General features: G+C 40.9%; 2 protein-coding genes and 1 long non-coding RNA gene across 3 annotated transcripts; 1 reads left to right on the forward strand and 2 right to left on the reverse strand.

Annotated features, from left to right (window-relative positions):
- Positions 1-22,350, forward strand: LOC133569331 (uncharacterized). Its single transcript, XR_009809797.1, has 5 exons — positions 1-489; positions 13,149-13,284; positions 13,366-13,545; positions 17,933-18,087; positions 22,214-22,350. It is a non-coding gene; the product is annotated as an uncharacterized LOC133569331 (long non-coding RNA).
- On the reverse strand, positions 4,722-13,569 carry and1 (actinodin1). Its single transcript, XM_061921567.1, has 7 exons — positions 13,352-13,569; positions 13,160-13,244; positions 8,268-8,312; positions 8,002-8,147; positions 7,535-7,939; positions 7,214-7,468; positions 4,722-5,938 (listed from the first exon to the last, which is right to left on the reverse strand). The coding sequence occupies exons 2-7, from the start codon at positions 13,227-13,229 to the stop codon at positions 4,961-4,963; spliced, it is 1,899 nt and encodes a 632-aa protein (XP_061777551.1). The 5' UTR covers positions 13,230-13,244; positions 13,352-13,569; the 3' UTR covers positions 4,722-4,960.
- On the reverse strand, positions 22,329-27,409 carry cops9 (COP9 signalosome subunit 9). Its single transcript, XM_061921568.1, has 3 exons — positions 27,217-27,409; positions 26,894-26,966; positions 22,329-22,482 (listed from the first exon to the last, which is right to left on the reverse strand). The coding sequence occupies exons 1-3, from the start codon at positions 27,277-27,279 to the stop codon at positions 22,445-22,447; spliced, it is 174 nt and encodes a 57-aa protein (XP_061777552.1). The 5' UTR covers positions 27,280-27,409; the 3' UTR covers positions 22,329-22,444.
- Positions 27,410-27,628: the final 219 nt, after the last annotated feature.

Consider the following 27,628-nt stretch of genomic DNA (forward strand, 5'->3'; position numbering starts at 1 on the left):
ACCTATATTCAGCGTAAAGCAACAATATTTCTATGATACTGTATATTATGTACTGAAGTATTTGTGCTCCAATGATAGGCGTCCTCCAATTGCAAACACGACATAAAACATGAAAATGATACAGCTCATACGTCTGCAGCTGACCTACAGATACCGTTTTTGAAGCGAGACAAGAGGACAGAATTATAGGCGACACAAGTATTTTAACAGCATTGTCGGTCTAGGTTGGCCTGTTTGCTAAAGAGAAACAACATGATCAAGCTTTACAGCAAGGTGGGCTTTTTCAGCATCACGGGAACTTTTAAAACCTCTTGCTTTGTGCTGGAGGAAAATAATTGGTGGAGCACACTTGGAGTGTTTCTTTCCATCGGCCATTTTGTTTACCCTGCAGTGGCCAACAGAGGTGAAGGACTACTGTAGCAAAGTCAGCTTTGACATCATACTGGACACACTCAACAACAACAACAACAACAACAACTAAAACCAAAGGTAACTCCATAAAATATTAGTGCTTTGTTACAGTAGTCAGTGACACACCATTTGTTAGCCGAAAGCTGTGTTAAGCTAATGCTAATTGGTCCGCACCAAAACTCTATAAAATATCAGGAAATATTCATTTCCCTTTGAAAATATATTATAAGCTGCTTTATTCTGCCTTGACGTGTTTTTTCTGTCACCCTAAAATCTTTACGTATGTAATTGTTCTGATTACTCTGTGCTTCTTGCCTTTTTTTCTCCCGATTTCATGATTTTGTTTGTTTCTCAATTAACTGTATTTTTTAAATAAAGTTAAAGTTAAAGTACCACTGATAGTCACACACACAATAGGTGTGGTGAAATTACCCTATGCATTTGACCCATCCCCTTGTTCACTCCCTGAAAGTTGAGGAGAGCAGTGAGCAGCAGCGAGGGCAGCGCTCAGGCATCATTTTTGTGATTTAAAGGCCTACTGAAATGACATTTTCTTATTTAAACGGGGATATCAGGTCCATTCTATGTGCCATACATGATCATTTCGCGATATTGCCATATTTTTGCTGAAAGGATTTATTAGAGAACATTGACGATAAAGTTCGCAATTTTTGGTCGCTGATAAAAAAGCCTTGCCTGTACCGGAAGTAGCAGACAATGTGCACATGACGTCATGAGTTGTGGAGCTCCTCACATCCTCACATTGTTTACAATCATGGCCACCAGCAGCGAGAGCGATTCGGATCAAGAAAGCGACGATTTCCCCATTAATTTGAGCAAGGATGAAAGATGTGTGGATGAGGATAGGAGAGTGAAAAAAAAAAGGCGAGGGCAGTGGGTGCGATTCAGATGGTATAAGACTCATTTACTAGGATAATTCTGGAAAATCCCTTATCTGCTTATTGTGTTACTAGTGTTTTAGTGAGATTATATGGTACCTGAAAGACGAAGGGGTGGAGCCATGGGTGTGGTGACCGCCAGTGTCTCCGGTGGGAGGAGGTAAGAGAGTCCGCAGCTGCAGGAGGACGCAAGCTCCGCTCATGTCTACGGTAAGAGCCAACTTATTACCACCATTTTCTCACCGAAACCTGCCGGTTGACATGTGGTAGAGAACCATGTTCGCTTGACTGCTCTGTTCCATAGTAAAGCTTCACCTTAGGGAATGTAAACAAGGAAACACCGGCTGTGTTCGTGTTGCTAAAGGCAGCTGCAATACACCGCTTCAAACCTCCATCTTTCTTCTTTGACTTCTCCATTATTAATTGAACAAATTGCAAAAGATTCAGCAGCACAGACGTCCAGAATACTGTGTAATTATGTGATTAAAAGAGATAACTTTTATCCGTGAGCGGTGCTGGAAGTGCATGTCCGCTACAACCGGTGACGTCACGCGAGCGCGTCATCATACGCGTCATCATTCCGCGACGTTTTCAACAGGATACTTCGCGGGAAATTTAAAATTACAATTTAGTAGACTAAACCGACCGTATTTGCAAGTGTTGCAATGTTCATATTTCATCATTGATATATAAACTATCAGACTGCGTGGTCGGTAGTAGTGGGTTTCAGTAGGCCTTTAACCCCCAATTCCAACCCTTGATGCTGAGTGCCAAGCAGGGAGGTAACGGGGCCCATTTTTTGTTGTCTTTGGTATGACTCGGCCAGGGTTTGGACTCACAACCTCCCAGTCTCAGCCCACTGAGCTGTGCCGAGGGTCAATAAAGTATTACTGTGGGATTCAATTAACTGTCAAGCCGCACTTTGGACACCTGCGTTATCATATTGGTGACTGATTGCTTTCATTAATTCATTCTTTCTTTTATATTTGTTTTATTATTTCCCTCTATTTATATGTTTCTTTATGTTTTCAGTCTTTCTTTGTTTCTTTTATTGTTTCTTCAAAAGTTATTTGAATAAATACAATTCAAGCATCAAAGAGCAATATTAGAAATAGAAATGTCCGATAATTGCTTTTTTGCCGATATCCGATAATGTCCAAATCTTCATTACCAATTCCGATATCCCCAATACCGATATATACAGTCGTGGAATTAACGCATTATTATGCCTAATTTTGTTGTGATGCCCCCCGCTGGATGCATTAAACAATGTAACTTTACCATCCATTGATTAACGTGGACCACGACTTAAACAAGTTGAAAAACTTATTCGGGTGTTACCATTTAGTAGTCAATTGTTCGGAATATGTACTGTACTGTGCAACCTACTAATACAAGTTTCAATCAATCAATCAAAAACAAGGTTTTCCAAGAAAACAGAACAACTTCAACTCCAGTTATGGAAAAAAGTGCCAACATGGCACTGCCATATTTATTATTGAAGTCGCAGGGTGCATTATTTTTTTTTTAACATCCCTCAAAACAGCTTGGAATTTGAGACATGCTCTCGCTTAGAAAATACTGATACCCATTACCACTATGGGAAATACTATATGGCCCTGTGATGAGGTGGCGACTTGTCCAGGGTCTACCCCGCCTTCCGCCCGAATGCAGCTCAGATATCTATGCTCCAGCAACCCCAAAAAGAGACAAGCGGTAGAAAATGGATAGATGGATGGAAATACTATACTTTGACTTTCACAAAGTGCATCATTATTATTATTTTTATAAACATGCCTCAAAACAACAGCTACAAAAACAATGAAGGCACACAGCTTCAGTCCAGAATATACTAGAGTATTCTTGCCAACCTTGAGACCTCCAAATTCGGGAGATATTGTAGTGTCCCGGAAGAGTTAGTGCTGCAAGGGGTTCTGGGTATTTGTTCTGTTGTGCATATGTTGTGTTACGGTGTGGATGTTCTCCCGAAATGTGTTTGTCATTCTTGTTTGGTGTGGGTTCACAGTGTGGCGCATATTCGCAACAGTGTTAAAGTTGTTTATACGGCCACCCTCAGTGTGACCTGTATGGCTGTTGACCAAGTATGCATTGCATTTACTTGTGATTGTGTTGAAATCGCATCTATTATGTGTCTGGGTTTATTGGCGCTCTGTACTTCTCCCTGCGTCCGTGTACACAGCGGTGTTTTGAAAAGTCATAGATTTTACTTTTTGAAACCGATATCGATAACTTTGAAACCGATACCGATAATTATATATTAGATTTTAAAGCATTTATCGGCTGATAATATCAGCAGGCCGATATTATGAGACATCTCTAATTAGAAATGTACTTTTTCTCAAAATAATACTGATAATGTTTTGTATATTACATTTTTAGATCAATCAATCAATATTTATATAGCCCTAAATCACAAGTGTCTCAAAGGGCTGTTGATAAAGTAACCATAAAATGTACAAAAAAAAATATTCCATTTATTTATCATTTATTTATTATTGTTTATTCCATTATGTTATGTGGGCAATGCGACTCGGTTGGTAGAGTAGCCGTGCCAGCAACTTCAAGGTTCCAGTTTTATTCCCGCTTTCGCCATCCTTGTCACTGCCGTTGTGTCCTTGGGCAAGACACTCAACCCAACCCCTCCCAGTGCCTCCCACACTGGTTTAAATGTAGCTTAAAGATGTAGATAATGAGTTTCACTAAGTAAAGCACTTTGAGTCTCTTGAGAAAAGTGCTATATAAATATAATTCACATTTATTTTGAATTAGCAACACTTAAAAATGTACAGGTAAGAAGCAACTCTATTGTATTTAATGATTCTATGTGCATATTCTGTTTAAAACAATTCAAGGAAGTGGCACAGATCATAAATCTTGATGTCCTTCAAATGCAAATACATAACTTTAAATTCAGACTATTTTCCAACTTGCATTCTTATGAGTGCATTATTTAATCACTTCCTTTCTTGTGTTGCTTTATTGGACTTTTGCAGGACTGTTTAAAGGTTGAGCTGACATTTCGGTGAAATTGAAGATCATTCAACACAACTTTTCACCTGCTTGCACTTTTTCTCCACACCGATGACATTTGGAATAAATGAATAATTTGTAAATTAAAACAAAATTGAAGATTATTTTTATCGATATGACAGTAAAAGTTTGTCATAATAGTATGGAAATAGTCAGACATGGGTGTCCAAAGTCCAAATAAAACAACAACTCACTAAGATAAAATAAGGTGTTCTGATCAGTTATACTAATAACAACACAGCTGGTTGTTTTTTCTTTCAAAAAGCTTTATTGCTTTGCATATTTGATATACATTGGATGGGTTTTGCATATCTGTGATTAGTGGATAGCCCTGCGGTGTGTTGATGAATGCAAAATATGTTTCAACTCAGCTTTTTTATTGGAACATTCAAAGAGAGAACAACTTTACATAAGTGGTCACTGGCTAGTTAAGTGAAGCTTACAGGAGGTCTTAGGTGGAGCTCACGGGCGCCCCCTGCTGCAAGCAAAGCCTGTGCGGGGATAAAGGCGCTCTCTTGTTTATGGGGTCCATAGATTTCTGTCATGAAGCAGAGAGGGTGTTTGTGTTGTCATGTCCATCCGCACGTTTGTGTGCGTGTTTATTTTTTGCGGTAGTCGCCCTGCTCAGGGAACTGGTCCCCGTAGCGTCTCAGTATGTCCTGGAGGGTGGGCATGACGTGGGACTGCGGCTGGAAGGACATGTGAGGCTCCTCCTGGCCGCTCTGGTAGGGCTCGGCCTCGTATGGGTCCTGCTCCGTCAGCCGCTCGCTCTCCACCGCCACCTCCGCCTGGCTGGGCTCGGGCTCGAGTTGGGGCCGGGCCTGCTCGGGTTCGAATCGACGCAGGCGACAATCGGGGTCGTACTCGGGGTCGCAGTGTGGGTTGGAGGGCTCCAGGACGCCGCTGCGGCTGCCGTCAGCGTTCAGGTGGGGCTCGTACGCCTCAGCGGGGAAGGGAATGCGGTGGTGAGCGTTTGGTTGAGGCTCACTAGGTTTTAAAGGGAAGCACTCGCGGTCGTAGCCGATGAAGCAATCGTAGCCCTCCTTGGTTTTTCCCGGGGGGCCCAGTGGGTGGCGCTCCTCCCGAATGGGCTCCTCGTAATTGGACTGAGAGAATGGATACTGGTGCCGGGTGGCGGGAGGACTGTGGCGGTGCATGGCGGTGGCGGCCTCTCTCATTGCAGAAAAGGGATCATTGGGGTTGGACTCGGGCGCCGCCTCCATGGGAGGGGAGTATGGGTCGTTAAGCTGAACGTGAGCCATTAAGCGGCGTAGCACTGCATACGGGTCATTGGCGGGCGGCGAAGCTGGGGCGTTGGCCTGGCGGTACATGGCGTAAGGGTCGCTAACACTGTTAGTGCTGGCATAAGCATCCCGATACATGGCATATGGATCATTGTAGTGCTCGGCAGCAGGGGCAGGGGCACGAAGGGCGGCGGCTTCATCGGGTTCCTCTTGTTGATACGACTCTGGGGGGCTGGCGAACTTGGTGGCGGTAAGGGGGTTGCAGCCATCCTCAAGGAGGGGGTTACAGGACCCTATGCCAGCAGGGGAAGGGATTTTGGAGGCCCGGGGAGCCTGGAGGGATAAAGACACTAAGATTAGAAACTTCTACAGATGAAATCAGAAACTCAGGTGTTAGAGATGCGCGGATAGGCAAAAAATCATCCGCAACCGCATCACCAAAGTCGTCATCCATCCGCCGTCCACCCGAAACGGAACCGCCCGCCACCCGCCCGATGAAATACATCAGACGTCGGCCATCTTAACCACTCACAGAGCTATTTAAACCCGTTTCACAGAGTAATGAAGACAATTGGAGCCGCTAACGTTCTCGCAAATATCCAATGGCGTTCATCCTGATGACAAGAATATGGGCGTGCTGTAAAGCCATTGCCTTTGACACCTTCAACAACATGTACAAACCTATTGTTAGTCCGGCAACAAGTTGTGTGCAGCTTCCGCAATCCCACGTACAAGATTGAAAGGCATACTGGTTGATACAGAGTACACTGATGGTCGTGATATAAACAACTTTAACACTTAATAATATGCGCCACGCTGGGAAGCAACACCAAACAAGATTGAAGAACACATTTCGGGAGAACATCCTCACAGTAAAAGAACACAAACGCAACACAACAAATACCCAGAATCCTTTGTATACGTGACACTACTTGAATATATTTTACACCCCCGCAACCCCAACTCCGCCTACCTTACCGACGCAGGGGGGGGGGGGCTTTGCTGCTAGCGGGGTGTATAAAATAGTCGGGATGATACAAAGGATTCTGGGTATCTGTTGTGTTGCGTTTATGTTGTGTTACTGGGAGGATGCTCTCCTGAAATGTGTTTGTCAATCTTGTTTTGTATGGCTTCACAGCATGGCGCATATTACTAAGAGTGTTAAAATTGTTTATATCACAACCATTAGTGTACTCTGTGTCACCAAGTATGCCTTGCAGTCGTGTGCGTGTTGCTGCGGAAGCCACACACAACATGTTGATGGACTGACAAACAGATCGTACATGCTGTAGAAGGCGACAAAGCCAATGGCTTCATAGCACGCCCTAATACTTATTATCTGGGTGACTGCGGGCAGTCATTCTAGAGAATATTAGCGTCTCCTATTGTCTTCTTCTCTTTGTGACACGGGTCTTAAATGGCTCTTTGAATGGTAAAGCATACCGATCCCAGAACCATGAATGTCAAATATTTCCGGATGGTTCAACCGCCACCCGCCCGAATCTAATTAAAATCAATTTTTTCGTTATGTCACCCGCTCGACCCGCGGACTCCGCGGATGAGACCGCAAACCGCGCATCTCTAGCAGGTGTGTTGCACCAATCTCACCGCTTGGGAGGCAGAGTAGGCGCAGTACGGGTCCCTGAGTGGGTCACAGTTGGGGTACTTCATGTAGAGACCAGAGGGGGCCCTCGGTACAAGCTTGGGTATGCAGGTGGGGTCCTTCTGGGGGTCACAGCCGAGGTGGGCATAGGAGGGCGGGGCCCCGCCAGACGGTGAATAACCATAGGCGGCTCTCAAGTGGTACTGCAAACACTCGACGTCTTCGGCGCCACAGATACGCAGCAGCTCAGCCTTCTGCTCCTGAAAAGTGGAAAACGTATTTCTAGCGGGATTCTACCACTGAGTAGCATAGTGAAAAGCTTCTACCTTAGTAAGGAAAGAAATTGATGACGGTGCGAAGTAGTGGTAACCCGACTGCGGCTCTTTGGCCAGGGCAGAACGCACATAGAGAGGGCTGGGGGTCTTGACGGGGGCAGGCGCAGGGGGGGAGGCAGGCAGCACCAGCGGCAAATACGGACTCTTGCCCGAGACCAAGGCAGCGTACAGGCAGTGTGCGTCCTTGGTGGGGTCACAGGTTTTGACCGGCGCAGGCTTCGGGGGCTCTGGCTTGGGCCTGCTGGTGTACGACGCCACACAGTTGGGGTCGTCCGAGTCGGCGCAGGACTTGTAGATATCCCCCAGGTGACTCAGGTAAGCCTTGTAGGAGCGACGACTCTCTGCGCGGTTCTTGTTCTGGAGGTACGCCAGGTAGATGCGGTCCATCTCCTGAATCTAAAAAGGGGCGAGTCTGAGATGACTTGAGAAAAAAAAAATAGTCCTGGAGGTTAACTCACCGCCTCCTGGTTACCGTTGTCCGTGAAGTACTTGTACCAGCCCCAGAAGTCCGAGTGCTGCTTGTACCAGCTGATGTTCCTGCGGTTACGGATTAGCCTCCTGTGGGATGCTGCCGACACCGCCTTCTCCTGGATGCTCTCCCCCGCTGAGGGTGAGAAGGAAGTCACAGATAATCCCCAAAGCTTTCGAGCACCGGAATGGTGACTTTTAAAAAGTTTTGCATGCAAAAACTTATTTAGTCATGCAGAACAAGCGTTGTGTTTACCATCACGCTTGGCTTTGCTGGCGACCGGCCCGGCGGACACGTCGGCTGCAAAAAAAACCGAAGAATACAACAGCAGATGTGAACGGAAGCAGATTGCGTTGACTTTTGCTCACACCGACTACGATGATGAAGAACGACATTAATGCACAAACGCTTACAGGCGCAAATTCTTCAATAAAAAGGACAGCGGTTGTTCTCCTTCGCCCGGGGGCCCGCTGACTAAGGCTCTTTGTAGATTTTATAGGTGGGCCTGTAACACTGTGGACCCCCTGCTGGTTTCTGAAAGCGACGTGTGAGGGAACAGTGGATTCAGCTTTTCTGCACGCTGCTTTCATCTCTCCAGGGAAAAGGTGTTAATGCCTTGCAGAAGGAGAGGAGGAGGATGGAGGGCTTCAAAAGTGCCTAAAGTAAAAACATCATTCTTTCTGTTGATCAAAAAAAAGCTCATTCAGGAAGCGATGGTGATGTCATGCCATGGAAGGGGAATGTTTCTTTTTAAATGAGCTTTAAAAAAAAGGGTCTGGCACATCTGGAAACGGGAGCAGCTTGAGGAGGAGGAGGAGGTGATGCCGACAGGTAGTCATTTTAATTTTTTTTTACATGAGCATGAAAGAGAAAAAAAACTCCTCCTCCTTCCTTCTGTTTTGAAAGCGGGAAGTAAGTATTTAAAACTTGTAAATCTGACAGTCACCTCCTACCTGAGCTGATCTGGACCAGGTGGTGCAGGTTTACTTATGATCGTCGTGATGAATCAACATGATGAGGGACTGTCAGCAATAACACAAGTCTCACTCAGGAGTGTGTGGGTTTTTTTTTTTGGCCAGGATGGAAAAATATTTTTAAATTAGAAAAAAACTAAAATAAAAAAAAGGAAAAAAAGACTTATATGAAAGCTTTTTTGTGATTATTTGGCAAAGATGTAAACATATTTTAAAATTGTGAAAAAAAGAAATGAAAACTTTTTTTTGATAACTTGGCCAGAATTTAAAAAAAAAATTGACTCATTATTTTCATTTTTTGGACTTTAATGAAAGCCTTTTTTAATTAATTGGCCACAATTTTAAAATGTTTTAGATTTTTTGGGGGGACATCATCGTGATGATAAATAAACACAATGAATAGATGACGAATTGTCAGCAATACTCCACTACTCACTCCAGGATTGTGTGTGTTTGTTGGTGATTGTTTGGCCAGAATGTAAACATCCATCCATCCATCCATCCATCCATCCATTTTCTACCGCTTATTCCCTTTCGGGGTCGCGGGGGGCGCTGGCGCCTATCTCAGCTACAATCGGGCGGAAAGCGGGGTACACCCTGGACAAGTCGCCACCTCATCGCAGAGAATGTAAACATGTTTTGGAAATGTATTTTTATAGACATTTATGAAAGCTTTTTCTGTGATTGTGGCCTAAAATGCCTGTGGCACTAGTTTTAACGCTTATTCTTTCTAATGAACATTACATCTCCTTGTGATTTTATGATTTTTCAATCAGTGTTTTGTTTTTAGTAACCCTGACCCCAAAAAACACATAATTTTAAAAAGTCTAACAAACTATGATTTTTTTTTTCTCTTGAAATGAAACGTTTTTCAACAGCTAACAGTAATTTACTGGATATTGCAAGCCTTTTTTGAGCTGTCAGAATTTCTGGAAGTTTGTCTGGAAGTTCTTTGCAAAAATTGCAATGAAAAGCGCATTGTTTTTTTTTTCTTTTGGCGGGAAAAAAAGTAAAGTTGCAGTAAAAAATGTTGTGATTTTCCCCTCTGAAATTATAAAAGAAACATTTGCTAAAGAAAAAGTAATTAATGAAGAAATATAAACAAAAAGGGTAACAAAAACATGTGACCAACATGGCACAAATATTTACAAAATAGGCTTCAAACCATACAAACAATCTTAAAAAGACATAGAAGGACACATTGTATAACTGCTGTACACCGACTACTCTAAAGCATATCCAAGCTTCATTTTTAGCATTATCCTCTGATGAGGTGGTTGAAGGGTGTACTCACTTTTATGAAATTTTCTATTATTATTTTCAATTTATTTTTTCTTCTTAAAGTGTATTCACCTTCATATCTTATCCAACCGTGTGCTCCGTCTGAATACAACGAAATATGAAGGAAAAACTTTAATGTAATATGCTGTAATTGTACAGCATTGTGATATGTCATCCAACAATGCTCGGTTGGTAGAGTGGCCGTGCCAGCAACTTGAGCGTTGCAGGTTCAATCCCCGCTTCTGCCATCCTAGTTACTGCCGTTGTGTCCTTGGGCAAGACACTTTACCCACCTGCCCCCAGTGCCACCCACACTGGTTTAAATGTTACTTAGATATTGGGTTTCACTATGTGAAGTGCTTTGAGTCACTAGAGAAAAAGCGCTATATAAATATAATTCACTTCACTTCACCTCTGTTTTTGATAATTCAATCCAGAAAGTCAGACAAAAAGTTTTTTTTTTTTAAATCGCTATTTTCCCCATAAAAAATAACAACCTAAAATTTTACCTGAATATAAACACCAAACACAATTAAAGTGAACAATTCTATTTTTAAATTGACAAAACAGTGTAGGATACATATAATTAAGTAATGAAGTATCCCATCCATCCATTTTCTACCGCTTATTCCCTTTCGGAGTCGCGGGGGGCGCTGGCGCCTGTCTCAGCTACAATCGGGCGGAAGGCGGGGTACACCCTGGACAAGTCGCCACCTCATCGCAGGGCCAACACAGATGGACAGACAACATTCACACTCACATTCACACACTAGGGCCAATTTAGTGTTGCCAATCAACCTATCCCCAGGTGCATGTCTTTGGAAGTGGGAGGAAGCCGGAGTACCCGGAGGGAACCCACGCATTCACGGGGAGAACATGCAAACTCCACACAGAAAGATCCCGAGCCTGAATTTGAACCCAGGACTGCAGGACCTTCGTATTGTGAGGCAGATGCACTAACCCCTCTGCCACCGTGAAGCCAAGTAATGAAGTAAATACATATATTTTTAGCATCATGTTTAGCTTTATTGAATTATTTTTTGGCAACCTTTGTACTTTGCTAGGAGTTATTTCTTATTTCCAATAGTGTTTCTCACCTTCTTTATCAAAGTACTAGCATTCACAACTTTTTTGGGCCCCACGGTGGATTATTTTGCAGTCGTATATATAATCCTACACGGGCAAACAGAGTAGTTTGTTCCACGCAATATTTTGCCATTAGATAATTGAGACGATGCAAAAATAATTTTGGGCTAAAAGTTTTGGAAACTAAATGTGTGATTTTCCAATGTTGAAAAAATTCTTAATATATATTTTGTTCATGTCTGTGTAGGAAAACCCTCAGCACTACGTGTTTACGTAGCAGTTTTTATGACAAAAGTACACTTTTGACCGACATTGAAATACAGTAACGTAGTAGGCCTATGTAGTCGTTAAAAACAAGGCAGAAGTTTAATTGAACATATATATTTTTTGGGTCACTAATATTACTCACAGTTGAAATAGTAACACTTGTAGGGAGGTAAAACACTGTACTTTAATCAATTTAAATTATTTGGCGTACCACTAGATCAGTGGTGTCAAACTCAATTACAGAGTGGGCCAAAATTTTAAAACGGAACAAAGCCACGGGCCAAGGTTGAACAAATTAACCTTTTAATAGGGACCCAAACAAGTTTTGCATTGAATATTGAACAAGCAAGGGTTATATAACTTTATAGTGACATGTAAAATCGAGTTTTAAATAATAATAAAAATAATAATAATAATAAAAATAATAATAATAAAAAAAATATCAATGGCATATCAAATACAATTTAAATAAAAATTGAATGCCTCTTTTCTATTTGCAGCCCTCTGAGGTAAATATCAAAATCAACTTTTTCCATAGGCTAATAAAAAATTTGCAAATAACATAACAATAATGAATGAATCAAACATAAAAGCCTTGAAGTAGCAAGAGAAAGTGAATGAGTAAAATGGAAATTATTGCTTGGGTGGGGGGTGTATATTGCAGCGTCCTGGAAGAGTTAGTGCTGCAAGGGATTCTGGGTATTTGTTCACAGTGTGGTGCATATTTGGAAGATTGTTAAAGTTGTTTTAACGGCCACCCTCAGTGTGACCTGTATGGCTGATGAACAAGTATGCGCTGCATTCACTTGTGTGCGTGTGTGTGTAAAAGCCGTATATATTATGTGACTGGGTTGGCACGCCTTTTTTATGTAGGAAAAGCGGACGAGACGACAGGTTGTAGAGGACGCTAAAGGCAGTGCCATTAAGGCACACCTCCAATATTGTCGTCCGGGTGGAAATGGGGACAAATTCAGGAGAATGGTTACCCCGGGAGATTTTCTGGAGGGGCACTGAAATTTGGGGAGTCCGGGAAAATCGGGAGGGTTGGCATATATGAGTATTAGCGGTAAATGCGGTGTTACAGCGGCACCGCCGCTGTATAATACCGGAGGGCCAGCTCTAATGTTAATTTCATATTGCCTCAAGGGCCAAATTAAATTACAGGGCGGGCCAAATTTGGCCCGTGGGCCAGAGTTTGACACCCATGCACTAGATAGAGCCTGCGTACCAGAGTTTGAGAATCACTGGTTTACTTTATTGAATAGTAGGAAAAGTACACTTCATATTTCATTATTTGACAGCTAAAATTTGCTTTGTGAAATAAAATGTCGAACTGTTATTGCATAAATCCGAGCGTCCACTGCAGTGGACATTACATGCCGTTATTAGAAGACATACATAGTGATACGTCAACAATATGTTTATTATAGTTATAGTACATTTTGCAGTGCACCTGAACCCCACTGAGAGCGCTCTCTCATGCTACTGCTAATGGGACAAGCAAAAAGTATTTTAACGACCTCCACAGGGTGAACTCACCAGGCAGCAGCATCAGCATCAGTGTGGCAGCCAGCAGGGCGGTGACGCCGGTCCTCCTCGCTCCAGCCATGACACGTCTCTTCTCCTGCCGAGACAAAGTCAAAGTGCTTATGACGAGCGCAGAAGTAAGAAATAACCCCAGACGTCAACGTGAACTTGAGCAATTTACGGAGGAATAACAGAGCTTCTTACCTGTGGTTGCCTAGGCGACAAGTCTCACTGGGGACCCGGCTGGGGGATTCTGAGTGACCCGGAAGATGACTGATTGGTCCACCTGTGCTCAAAGTGTGTGTGCGCGTGGGGCTGGACTTCCTGAGACAAACTGCCGTGACGGACTGAGCGCTGCCAGGTTTTAAACAAGGCCCATCATCACTGACACACAACAGGTATTCATTAACAGTCGTGCAGCAAAAACACACAGGGAGGAGGGGGGTTCAAGACCGAGCTCAACGAGCGCTCTGATTGGCTGAGGGCTTCTGCAGGCTGGGCCCAATTGGATCGTTTACCCTGAGGGCACATTTGGGGATTCGTGCAATTAATTTGTTATGCTTCTTAACATATCAGTCAGCTCTCGACCACATTGAAAAATGTTCGGAATTTGTTTTATTTACTTTTATGAAAGGGTCCGTTTTGCGAATAGAGTATAAAAGTGTTTTAAAAAAACTCTCCTTATTCCAAGAATAATCATGCACAATGTTAACAATTATTGGCCTTTTTAAAGCTGGAATAGCCTTGTCTAATTTTTGGGAAATATTGCATAATTTTCCCCATTGAAAAATAATATCAGGAGCTATATTAAAAAGATAATCAAAGCTTCAGAAGTTGTACTTTTTTATTTTACAGTTTTATGGAGGATGGAGAGGGTGAAACATTTTGGGACCTAAGAATCATTTAAAAAGATAACTACAAACCTCGTTTCCATATGAGTTGGGAAATTGTGTTAGATGTAAATATAAACGGAATACAATGATTTGCAAATCATTTTCAACCCATATTCAGTTGAATGTGCTACAAAGACAACATATTTGATGTTCAGACTGATAAACAATATTTTTTTTGCAAATAATCATTAACATTAGAATTTTATGCCAGCAACACGTGACAAAGAAGTTGGGAAAGGTGGCAATAAATACTGATAAAGTTGAGGAATGCTCATCAAACACTTATTTGGAACATCCCAAGGGTGTGCAGGCTAATTGGGAACAGGTGGGTACCATGATTGGGTATAAAAACAGCTTCCCAAAAAATGTTCAATCCTTCACAAACAAGGATGGGGCGAGGGTCACAAATTTGTAAGCAAATTGTCGAACAGTTTTAGAACAACACTTCTCAACGAGCTATTGCAAGGAAATTAGGGATTTTACCATCTATGGTCCGCAAAATCATCAACAGGTTCAGAGAAACTGGAGAAATCACTGCACGTAAGCCAATATATTACGGACCTTTGATCCCTCAGGCGGTACTGCATCAAAAAAACGACATCAGTGTGTAAAGGATATCACCACATGGGCTCAGGAACACTTCATAAAACCACTGTCAGTAACTACAGTTGGTCGCTACATCTGTAAGCGCTAGTTAAACTCTATTATGCAAAGGGAAAGCCCTTTATCAACAACACAAAGGAACGCCGCTGGCTTCGCTGGGCCCGAGCTCATCTAAGATGGACTGATGCAAAGTGGAGAAGTGTTCTGTGGTCTGACGAGTCCACATTTGAAATTATATTTGGAAACTGTGGACGTGGTGTCCTCCGGAACAAAGAGGAAAATAACCATACGGATTGTTATAGGTGCAAAGTTCAAAAGCCAGCATCTGTGATGGTATGGGGGTGTATTAGTGCCCAAGGCATGGGTAACTTACACATCTGTGAAGGCACCATTAATGCTGAAAGGTCCATACAGGTTTTGGAGCAACATACAGTATGTTGTCATCCAAGCAACGTTATCATGGACGCCCCTACTTATTTCAGCAAAACAATTGCAAGCCACGCGTTACAACAGCGTGGCTTCGTAGTAAAAGGATGCGGGTACTTTCCTGGCCCGCCTGCAGTCCAGACATGTCTCCCATTGAAAATGTGTGGCATATTTTGAAGCGTACTGTAAAATACGACAACTGTTGAACAACTTAAGCTGTACATCAAGCAAGAATGGTAAAGACTTCCACTTTCAAAGCTTCAACAATTAGTTTCCTCAGTTCCCAAATGTTTATTGAGTGTTGTTAAAAGAAAATGTGACGTAACACAGTGGTGAACATGCCCTTTCCCAACTACTTTGGCACGTGATGCAGCAATGAAATTCTCAGTTAATTATTATTTGCAAAAAAAAAAAAAAATGTTTGAGTTTGAACATCAAATATCTTGTCTTTGTAGTGCATTCACTGAATATGGGTTGAAAATGATTTGCAAATCATTGTATTCCGTTTATATTTACATCCAACACAATTTCCCAATTCATATGGAAACGGGGTTTGTACCTGCCCAGGTATGATAAACATTACCTACAGGCCTGTTGATTCACTATTTGTTATTTAGGCTCAAATGTGCCCGCGTCACGTTCAAGTGCAGCTACAGCGTGGGAGAGGGTTGATGAAAGTCAGCGAGTTACCAGAAGACATGTGAAGCCAATGAGAGGATTTGTCTTAAGACTTTTTATGAACGCCTGTTTGTGGTTGTTGAGCACGATTTAAATATATTTTAGAAATGCATATATATAAATAAAAACATTTTAATTAAAGCTTTTCTGGGATTGTTTGGCCAGAATTTAAGTGTTTTTTTTTAGGGTTTTATGCAAGCTATTTTTGGGATTGTTTGGTCACAACTTAAAAATGCTCTAGATTTTTTTTTTCAGACCTTTTATGCAACATATTCTTTATTGTTTGGCCAGGTTTTGGAAATGTTTTTGAATAACATTTTTTTTTTTTTAGATTATTATGAAAGCTTTTTTGGGTTTGTTTGGCCAGAATTTAAAAATATTTTTGAAATCACTTTTTTTTTTACTGAAATAAAAGCTATTTTTGTGATTGTTGGACCACTATTTTAAATGGCTTTAGATGTTAAATAATTTTTTTAGACTTTTGGATAAGTTTTTTTGTGTGATTAATTGGACAGCAAGTTGGAACTGAGGCTAGTGCATGTGCCTCACAATACGATCATGATTAGTCCAGAGTTCAATCCTGGGCTCGGGATCTTTCTGTGTGGAGTTTGCATGTTCTCCCCGTGACTGCGTGGGTTCCCTACGGGTACTCCGGCTTCCTCCCACCTCCAAAGACATGCACCTGGGGATATGTTGATTGGCAACACTAAATGGGCTCTAGTGTGTGAATGTGGGTGTGAATGTTGTCTGTCTATCTGTGTTGGCCCTGCGATGAGGTGGTGACTTGTCCTGGGTAATGCAGCTGAGATAGGCTACAGCACCCCCCACGAGCCCAAAAGGGACAAGCGGTAGTAAATGGATGGATGGACAATTGGTGAGGTTTTAAACATGTTTTTTTAATTAGTTTGGGGATTTTTTAAGAAAAACTTTTACAAAAGCTTTTTGATGATTGACCAAGATTTAAAAAAAAAAGCATTTTTTTGAGATTGTTGCAGCCTAAAATTCCTGATTTCCGTGGCAAAATTTTCAAAAAGTTACAGCAGAAGTGGCAATGGTTTTTTTCCCTCCATTAACTTTACATTCTTTAGGGATTTTATGAATTTGTAATCAGTATTTTTTGTAACCCTAACCCCAAAAAGTACGGGAATTCAAAATGTTTAGCAAAATGATTTTCTTGTTGACTGCATTTACTTTATCATATCGTTTGGCTGTCATCACAGGGGGAATACTAGCATGGTGTCTTGGTACAGCTATTATATACGCTATGATAGTGTTTTTCAACCACTGTGCCGTGGCACACTAGTGTGCCGTGTGGTACAGTCTGGTATGCTGTGGGAGATTATGTAATTTCACCTATTTGGGTTACAAATATTTTTTTGCAAACCAGTAATTATAGTCTGCAAACGATGTGTTGTTGTTGAGTGTTGGTGCAGAGTAACCGTGTAATACTGTTCCATATCAGTAGGTGGCAATAATAGCTTTGTAGACATCGGAAACAGCGGGAGGCAGTGTGCAGGTAAAAAGCTGTCTAATGCTTAAATCAAAAAATAAACAAAAGGTGAGTGCCTCGAAGAAAAGGCATTGAAGCTTAGGGAAGGCTATTCAGAACAAAACTACAACTGAACTGGTTACAAAATAAACAAAAACAGAATGCTGGACGACAGCAAAGACTTACTGTGGATGTACAATGTATATCCGAACATGACATGACAATCAACAATGTCCCCACAAAAAAGGATAAAAACAACTGAAATATTCTTGATTGCTGAAACAAAGTAGATGTGGGAAATATCGCTCAAAGAAAGACATGAAAGTGCTACAGGAGAATACCGAAAAATGAGAAAAAGCCACCAAAATAGGAGCCCAAGACAAGAAGTAAAACACTACACATAGGAAAACAGCAAAAAACTCCAAATAAGTCAGGAGGTGATGTGACAGTACACCTACATTGAGACAAGAGCTATAGTGATGCATGCTTGGTTAGGCTTTAATTCATATTCAACAATTGCGACAACTACTTTTTGCTGTCAACTGAGTTTCATTTTTTAATGATTTCTGTTGGTGGTGTGCCTCCGGATTTTTGTCAACGCAAAAAATGTGCCTTGGCTGAAAAAAGGTTGAAAAACACTGCACTACGGTGATGTAAGGTACTAACCAGTCTTTTGATTTATTATTTGTTATTCAGGCTAAGATGTGCCCGTGGTGCGTTCAAGTGCAACTATACAGCATGGGAGAGAGTAGATTAACGTCAGCGAAGGTGCCAGAAGACTTAAAAAGCTAATGAGGGGAGCCAAGATGCCACATAAGCACTTCTCGAAGGCCGTGGCCAGCACCAAAACCGTAAGCACAGCTTGTAGCACAGTGTGAGTGCATACACACACACACACACACACACACACACACACACACACTGGAGGGACAGCTGGTCTGCACATGAGGAATCTGATAATCCTCAGCTTCCTGCACGCTTTGGCTATGTTGGGGCATGTAGGTCTTGTAAGACACAAACTTGAACAGTTTGTGTGAAATGTAGCACATTGTGACTAGACGGGCCTGAATGTGCCCGCCTTAATGAGAAACTGCTGAGGTAAACTAGAAATGAGGATTTAGAAAAGCTTCAGCATTTATGTTGTTATTTGGGTGGTGAGAGGTCAGCGTGGTTTAGAGTCGGGTTTAATGCGTCAACGTGTAGGGAAAAAAACAAGTTTCTGCTGTATCATGCTAAAGGACGTGTTTCTGGCCGGATGTTTGCGTCTTTGCGTTCTGTTGCCATGGTAACAGGACAACTAGGCAGATGTGCGCTAATGCAATATAGGGGTGCATCTTTTCTACCTGCACACGCAGCCGTCACTGAACAATAGCATGAAAATATCATAATTCAGGGGTGTCTAAAAAGTTGCCTGCAGGTAATATTTTACCGGTTGAATAAAAAAGCACAGAGGTTAAATGTGACGGGAAAAAGTTGCAATGTTGACTCTAAAAACACAAAGCTGCAATACAGGTTGTTGTTTTCTTACTGTGTATCAACATCAATGTTGTTATAAATGATTGACCTTTTCATGAATTCCAATTACTTCACATATTAAATATTTTGTGTTTGCCGATTAAAAAAAACTTAAGTTTTCTTTTAAAAAAATGGCATAAAACAAACATAAAATTTGTTTTAAAAACAACAGACCTGAAGTTGATCTTGTCTTAATTGTTGCAAGTTGAAAAATAATGAATTAAATTCAATTGTGTTATTATTGACCAATTCAATACAATTACTTCAGATCAATTATTCCATTGTAAGTACCACTCAAAAGAAGCATAAAACAGCAATGCTCGGTTGGTAGAGCGGCCGTGCCAGCAACCTGAGGGTTCCTGGTTTGATCCCCGGCTTCCCCCATCCTATCCTATCCCTGAGCAAGACACTTCATCCTTGCTCCTGATGGGTCGTGGCTTGCACGGCAGCTCCTGCCATCAGTGCGTGAACCTGGAACTAGTGTCAAAGCGCTCTGAGTACCTTTGCCTTGCTATACAAGTATAACCCATCCATCCATTTTCTACCGCTGGAGCCTATCTCAGCTGCATTCGGGCAGAAGGCAGGGTACACCCTGGACAAGTCGCCACCTCATCGCAGGGCCAACACAGATAGACAGACAACATCCACACTCCCATTCACACACTAGGGCCAATTTAGTGTTGCCAATCAACCTATCCCCAGGTGCATGTCTTTGGAAGTGGGAGGAAGCCGGAGTATCCGGAAAAGGGAACCCACGCATTCACGGGGAGGACATGCACACTCCACTCAGAAAGATCCCGAGCCCGGGATTGAACTCAGGACCTTCGTATTGTGAGGCACATGCACTAACCCCTGTGGCACCGTGCTGCTCGACACAAGTATAAGCCATTTACATTAAAATAAGAAGGTCAAATACTTTATCTTGACGGATAGATCTGAAGTTTATCTAGAGATTTACTGTAACTGTGGAATAAAAAATACTGTATATAATCTGACTTATTTTAAATATTTTTATGACTGAGACCCCCTTTTAAGTCCCCAGGACCTAACTTGAGGGAGGATTTAAAGGTTAAAAGAAATATATATTACAAAAAATCTAACATATATATATATATATATATATATATATATATATATGTATATATATGTATATGTATGTATATATATATATGTATATGTATATATGTATATGTATATATATATATGTGTATATACTGCGATGAGGTGGCGACTTGTCCAGGGTGTACCCCGCCTTCCGCCCGATTGTAGCTGAGATAGGCGCCAGCGCCCCCCGCGACCCCGAACGGGAATAAGCGGCAGAAAATGGATGGATGGATGGATATATATATATATATATATGTATATATGTGTATATATATGTATATATATATATATATATGTATGTATATATATATATATATCTATATATATCTATATATATATATATATATATATATATATATATATATATATATATATATATATATATATATATATATATATACATACATACATATAGTCGAGTTTAATGTGGTTTATCCATTATAGAGTGCTCAATACCAAGGTAGAGCGGAATATACGTTAGTCTCTCCGTTTTTTCCTGACCTATTTCATCCCTACAAGCCTGTTTCGCAGGTTTCCCTGCCCTTCAGGGGATTTTTTGAAGTGTCTGTGGTTGTTACATATATCGGGTACATTACATGGGGGTGTGACCAGTTACACAGTAGTGCCTTGTTTCTGTGCCGGCATGATCAGACCAGTTCATTCTGTTTGTTTAAAGCAGGGGTCACCAACCTTTTTGAAACCAAGAGCTACTTCTTGGGTACTGATTAATGCGAAGGGCTACCAGTTTGATACACACTTTAAAAAATGCCATGAATAGCCAATTTGCTTAATTTACCTTTAGTAAATAAATCTATATACCGGTATATATAAAAAAATGGGTATTTCTGTCTGTCATTCCGTCGTACATTTTTTTTCCTTTTACGTAAGGTTTTTTGTAGAGAATAAATAATGACAAAAACACTTAATTGAACGGTTTAAAAGAGGAGAAAACAGGAAAAGAATGAAAATTAAATTTTGAAACATAGTTTATCTTCAATTTCCACTCTTTAAAATTCAAAATTCAACTGAAAAAAAGAAGAGAAAAACTAGCTAATTCGAATATTTTTGAAAAAATTAAAAAAATAATTTATAGAACATCATTAGTAATTTTTCCTGATTAAGATTAATTTTAGAATTTTGATGACATGTTTTAAATGGGTTAAAATCCAATCTGCATTTTGTTAGAATATATAACAAAATGGACCAAGCTATATTTCGAACAAAGACAAATCATTATCTCTTCTAGATTTTCCAGAACAATTTTTTTTTTTTAATTCAAAAGACTTCGAAATAAGATTTAAATTTGATTCTAAAGATTTTCAAGATTTGCCAGGATAATTTTTTTGAATTTTAATCATAAGTTGTTTGAAGAAATATTTCACAAATATTCATTGTCAAAAAAACAGAAGCTAAAATGAAGAATTAAATTAAAATGTATTTATTATTCTTTACAATAATGAAAATAAATTCACTTGAACATTGATTTAAATTGTCAGGAAAGAAGAGGAAGGAATTTAAAAGGTAAAAAAGTATATGTGTTTAAAAACCCTAAAATCATTTTTAAGGTTGTATTTTTTCTCTAAAATTGTTTATAAGAAGCAAAGTAAAAAAAATAATGAATTTATTTAAACAAGTGAAGACCAAGTCTTTAAAAGATTTTCTTGGATTTTCAAATTCTATTTGACTTTTGTCTCTCTTAGAATCAAGAAATGTCGAGCAAAGCGAGACCAGCTTGCCAGTAAATAAATAACATTTTAAAAATAGAGGCAGCTCACTGGTAAGTGCTGCTATTTGAGCTATTTTTAGAACAGGCCAGCGGGCTACTCATCTGGTCCTTACGAGCTACCTGGTGCCCGCGGGCACCGCGTTGGTGACCCCTGGTTTAAAGGGAACATGCTGGGGTGGTATATAAAAAGAATTATTTCAGAGAAAAAAGAAACATTTTTTATTATATACCACCCCTTAAGCATGTCCCCTGAAGAGTAGGGAAACCTACGAAAAAGGCTTGTAGAGATGATAAAGCCTCTGTGTTTTTTCCTGACTTTGCGTATATTCCCCTCTACCCCAGTATTGAGCACTGTATAACTGACAAACCTCAATTATATGTATATTTACATGTTTGTGTTTGTGTACATATATTGGTTTTGATAATGAAAAAATTAAAAATCTCCCCCACGTGCTTTAATGCTTTCAGTGTTCAGCCCTCGGTTTGGAAAAGTTTGGACACTCTATTTCTAATAGAAGCAACTAGAATCCATTTAACCGTGAAACATTTCTTCTGCATCATCCTTCCTGTTGTGCCGCCTACGTCAAGCGTTTAGTGCCCCGTTTTACGTGTGTAATTACGTTTCCTAACAGGTGTTTTCACAGCGTCCGCAAACCTGCAATCCACGACGACGCCAAAAGCATACTCATAATTTTCTCCAAAGCTGGAATGTGGGCGATCTACAGACTTTGCGAGACAAACACCTGGTTCCATGCCGCTTCTTTTTGCGTTAAAATAAAGCTTTATTTTCGAGTGACATGTTTCATAATATGTACATTATACACAGACGCATGCAGGTGTGCGTGTGTGTGGACGGTGGAGGGTCACTGCAGGTCGTCGTCGTCGAAAAGATCCTCAAAGTCTGGAAGTGGAAACAGAAAATGAGCCAAATTATGTCCAATTCCACTGAAACTTTATTTCATTTATTAATTAGCTTCAGTCAGTTTCTGTAATGAGGGAGTTTTAAGGACACAAAATCAGGTTTAATAATAATTAAATTTTGTCATTAGAAGCAGACTAGGTAAACAAACCCAGAGCGAGAAGGTCAGGCGAGGCTGCTTGCTTTGTTGCAGATATCTCACCTTGACAGGAAATGTAAAACCGAAATTCTTCCAATAAAAGGTGAGAGTTTATCCCCTAAAAAGTATTCGATATGATTAAGAGGATGCTATGATGCGTCAACGTCCAAAACACAGTAATCTTAAACCAAAAACACACAAAAAACACATAATGTAGCAAATCAAAAAATACTACAGGATCAATACCAAATGCAAAAGAAAAATGCTGAAAATGGAAAGTTTGAGTTGAAAGATGTATGGCATCTGTTATGAGAGCGTAAGTGTGACCTTCCCAGCTCCTGAGCTTGTCGCTACTTAACAAGAGCAGCGCTAACAAGCCTGATGTGTGCTTGACTGTGTGTGTTTGTGTTCAAAGCAGCTGACTGGCAAGGTGTCGTGCTGAGTTTCCGCCATAAACCATCTTTAACGTCCTTCTCATTTCATTTTAACAATCTGCTCTTTTCACTCAGGTCATGTTTTGCTGGGCCCAAAATTGTTTAGCCAGCGGGGCAACGCAGCATGTAAGAAAGTAGATGGGCTGTTTTTCCCCTCGTTTTAATGTCTTGTGAGTTTGCTGCACATAAAGCCACAATTAATAGGAAGAGCAAAGGGATGATGTAAAAGATGTTAATATTGAAACGTTTCTGTTGCAATTCTATTTTGGGGGAAATTTTGAAGACAAATATACTTAAATTTATTTACAAAATGTTTAGTTTCTCCTAAATGTGTTAAAAGGAGGAGTTTGAGTATATTTCGCACATGAATGCATACATGATACATCACAATTTCCAGTTTCTCTATTCAAAATGTTTGAAAAAGGAGTAGGAAGAAGCAGAACTTTTTTTAATCCTACCCCTTTTTCCTTTACATAGGAGTTGCTAAAACTTTCGTTCACTTCCTGTTCTCAATTTATGCAAAGTATACTCTATAAGTAACAACAATAAAAAGAAATATGTAATTAGTGTAGTAAGTTATATTTCAAATGGTGAGATATGTAAGATTATCCGGAAAATGAATGGATGGGTGAAATTAATTCAGAATGTTTATCATGGATCTTCTTCTTTGTACTTTGTAAACACTAAGTTTGAACAGTTTCTTGAAGTGGCTCATATTAGTAAATTGTTTGATTTATTAGCTTAATCCATTCCATAATTTAATTCCACATGCTAATATACTGCAGGTCTTAAGTGTTGTACGTGCGTACAAATATTTTAAATTAAATTTTTCTCTAAGATTATATTTCTCCTCTTGTTGAGAATAATTGTTGTATATTTTCAGGTAGCAGAATATAGTTTTCTTAGTGTATAATTTTAGGTAAGAAAGTACATGGGCTGTTTTTCCCTTCGTTTTAATGTCTTGTGAGTTTGTCGCACATAAAGTCACAATTAATAGGAAGAGCAACGGAATGATGTAAAAGATGTTAATATTGAAACGTTTGTGTTGCAATTCTTTTTTGGGGGAAATTTTGAAGACAAATATACTTAGGTTTATTTACAAAATGTTTATTTTCTCCTAAATGTGTTAAAATGAGGAGTTTGAGTATATTTCGCACATGAATGCATACATGATGCATCACAAATTCCAGTTTCTCTATTCAACATGTTTGAAAAGGAGAAGGAAGAAGCAGAGATTATTTAATCCTACCCCTTTTCCTTTACATAGCAGTTGCTAAAACTTTTGTTCACTTCCTGTTCTCAATTTATGCAAAATATACTCTATAAGTAACAACAATAAAAATAAATAAATAATTAGTGAAGTAAGTTATATTTCAAATGGTGAGATATGTAAGATTATCTGGAAAATGAATGAATGGATGGATGAAATGAATTTGGAATGTTTATTATGGATCTTCGTTGTACTTTGTAAACACTAAGTTTGAAGAGTTTCTTGAAGTGGCTCATATTATTACAATGTTTGATTTATTTGCTTAATCCATTCCATAATTGAATTCCACATGCTGAGATATACTGCAGGTCTTAAGTGTTGTACGTGCGTACAAATGTTTTAAATTACATTTTTCTCTAAGATTATATTTCTCCTCTTGTTGAGAATAATTGTTGTATATTTTCAGGTGGCAGATCATATTTTGCTTAGTGTATAATTTTAGCTGTTTGCAAATTCACTATGTTGTGGAATTTCAGTATTTTCAATTCAATGAATAAAGGGTGGGCATTACGGTGGTGTAGGGGTTAGTGCATCTGCCTCACAATATAACGTAGTCCTGGGTTCAATCCAGTGCTCGGGATCTTTCTGTGTGGAGTTTGCATGTTCCCCCCATGACTGCGTGGGTTTCCTCCGGGTACTCCGGCTTCCTCCCACCTCAGAAGACATGCACCTGGGGATAGGTTGATTGGCAACACTAAATGGGCCCTAGTGTGTGAATGTGAGTGTGAATGTTGTCTGTCTATCTGTGTTGGCCCTGTGATGAGATGGCGACTTGTCCAGGGTGTACACCGCCTTCCGCCTGATTGTAGCTGAGATAGGCACCAGCACCCCCCCGCTACTCCAAAAGGGGACAAGCGGTAGAAAATGGACGGATGAATAAAGGGTCCTATGTAGGGCTGGGCGATATATCTATATATGCGATATATTGCAGGTTTGTCTCTGTGGGATATGGAAAATCACTATATCGTAATATTTGAGTAGACGTTCCCACGCAGTTGTTTTTAGCTGCAGGCATTACACTACAGGCTCTCCTTGCTCTTTCCTGTCTCTCCTTCTCACAGACAGGCAGGCGCACGTTCTTACATACGTCACATACTGTCACGTCATACGTATACGCCCTCGCCCAGCAGAGTTAGCTGTGATGCTCGCGGGTTGGGGAGGAGACCCTGCCCCAAGTGGAAGAGTTCAAGTACCTCGGAGTCTGGTTCACAAGTGAGGGAAGAGTGGATGGTGAGATCGACAGGCAGACCGGTGCGGCGTCTTCAGTAATGCGGATGTTGTACCGATTTGTTGTGGTGAAGAAGGAGCTGAGCCGGGAGGCAAAGCTCTCAATTTACCGGTCGATCTACGTTCCCATCCTCACCTACGATCATGAGCTTTGGGTCATGACAGAAAAGACAAGATCACGGATACAAGCGGCTGAAATGAGTTTCCTCCGCCGGGTGGCGGGGCTCTCCCTTAGAGATAGGGTGAGAAGCTCTGCCATCTGTGAGGAACTCAAAGTAAAGCCGCAGCTTCTCCACATCGAGAGGAACCAGTTGAGGTGGTTCGGGCATCTGGTCAGGATGCCACCCGAACGCCTCCCCTAGGGAGGTGTTTCGGGCACATCCAACCGGTAGGAGGCCACAGGGAAGACCCAGGACACGTTGGGAAGACTATGTCTCCCGGCTGGCCTGGGAACGCCTCGGTATCCCCCGGGAAGAGCTAAATGAAGTGGCTGGGGAGAGGGAAGTCTAGGCTTCCTTGCTTAGGCTGCTGCCCCCGTGACCCGACCTCGGATAAGCGGAAGAAGATGGATGAATGGATGGGCTACCGGGTTGTTGCGAGAGAAAGAAGGTGCAAATCTGGTAACAAATGAAGGAAGAATGAATTCCCAAGAAAAACATCGTCTGGCGGTGGTTCAGCTTCAAGCGGGAATATGTCGAATAGACTACTTTAATTTGTCATGTGTGGGACACAAGCATTGGTACCAAAAGTAGCACTACTGCTAATATGTAGCATCATTTGAAAAGTCACCTATTAATTACTTTAATAAGTACAGTTTTGGTAAATTGACTTACTTGTGATTTCCCTCTCCGCATGAAAGTTTAAAAGTAGCAAATGCAGTATGAACAAGAATGTTTTAATGTAGACACATAGAATCACCATACTGCTGTGATTATATGTATCCAGTGTTCATTCAAGGCTAAGGCAAAATACCGAGAAATATATTGTATAAAAATATTGCAGTATTAAAAAAAAGGCAATATCGCCCAGCCCTAGTCTTATGTTTCTGTGTGAAGTTTGCATGTTCTCCCCGTGACTGTGTGGGTTCCCTCCGGGTACTCCGGCTTCCTCCCACCTTCAAAGACATGCACCTGGGGATAGGTTGATTGGCAACACTAAATGGTCCCTAGTGTGTGAGTGTGAATGTTGTCTGTCTATCTGTGTTGGTCCTGCGTTGAGGTGGCAACTTGTCCAGGGTGTACACCGCCTTCCCCCCCGAGTGCAGCTGAGATAGGCTCCAAAAAGGACAAGGGGTAGAAAATAGATGGATAGATGGATGTTTACCATTGAAAAAGTCCAAGTGAACTGCCTTTTCATTGGCTGCCAGGTCCATTAAAAGGCCGCTGCTGCCCCCTGCCTGCAGACACACGCCAGTGCAACAGGGTATGTAGTGAAACACGTCATCTTCGTCAATATGCATGAAGAACATTGAATAAATACAGCCGCTTAACCGCAGTAAATTGTTAATAATAAGCGTAAAATATGCCAACAACACATATAAATCCTTAAAAAATAAAAAGGGGACTACACAAAGATCATATTGTATCCTAGTTAGCCAGCGAGCTAGTTAGCTTTGGCGCTGTTGATGTTAAAATTGGCCAGCAAACCTCGTCTAGATCCACGTACGGCCCGGCGCCTTCTGGAAACATTTCGTCCACGGCAGGTTTCATTCTGACTTCTCTCAAACTTCTAGTAGTTGCTTTATTAAATGAATCCCTGTGACGCTGACGTTTGTTAGCTTTGACTAGCCGCTGTGAGAAAAACAAAACCAGTGCAACGCCAAGATGTGCCCGGGCTCCAACGCAGAAAGTTGTTCTAGAAGGTTCCTACTTGATGCATTTGTACTCTGCCATGATTTAACAAAATACACAAGGTAGGTTTGTGGTTGTTTTGGGTTTTGGAACTCATAAACGACCAATCTGTAGATCAGGGGTCACCAACCTTTTTGAAACCAAGAGCTACTTCTTGGGTACTGATTAATGCGAAGGGCTACCAGTTTGATACACACTTAAATAAATT

The sequence above is a fragment of the Nerophis ophidion genome, linkage group LG15 (genome assembly GCF_033978795.1).
Source record: "Nerophis ophidion isolate RoL-2023_Sa linkage group LG15, RoL_Noph_v1.0, whole genome shotgun sequence".
Classification (NCBI taxonomy): domain Eukaryota; kingdom Metazoa; phylum Chordata; class Actinopteri; order Syngnathiformes; family Syngnathidae; genus Nerophis; species Nerophis ophidion.

Coding starts and splice junctions, on each gene's coding strand:
- cops9 (XM_061921568.1), bottom strand. CDS start 27,279: ATGAAACCTGCCGTGGACGAAATGTTTCCAGAAGGCGCCGGGCCGTAC. Junction 26,967..27,216: donor CGTACGTGGATCTAGACGAG/GTTTGCTGGCCA, acceptor GTGTGTCTGCAG/GCAGGGGGCAGCAGCGGCCT. Junction 22,483..26,893: donor TCACTTGGACTTTTTCAATG/GTAAACATCCAT, acceptor TTCCACTTCCAG/ACTTTGAGGATCTTTTCGAC.
- and1 (XM_061921567.1), bottom strand. CDS start 13,229: ATGGCTGGAGCGAGGAGGACCGGCGTCACCGCCCTGCTGGCTGCCACA. Junction 8,313..13,159: donor GATGCTGATGCTGCTGCCTG/GTGAGTTCACCC, acceptor TTTTTTTTGCAG/CCGACGTGTCCGCCGGGCCG. Junction 8,148..8,267: donor CAGCAAAGCCAAGCGTGATG/GTAAACACAACG, acceptor TCTCACCCTCAG/CGGGGGAGAGCATCCAGGAG.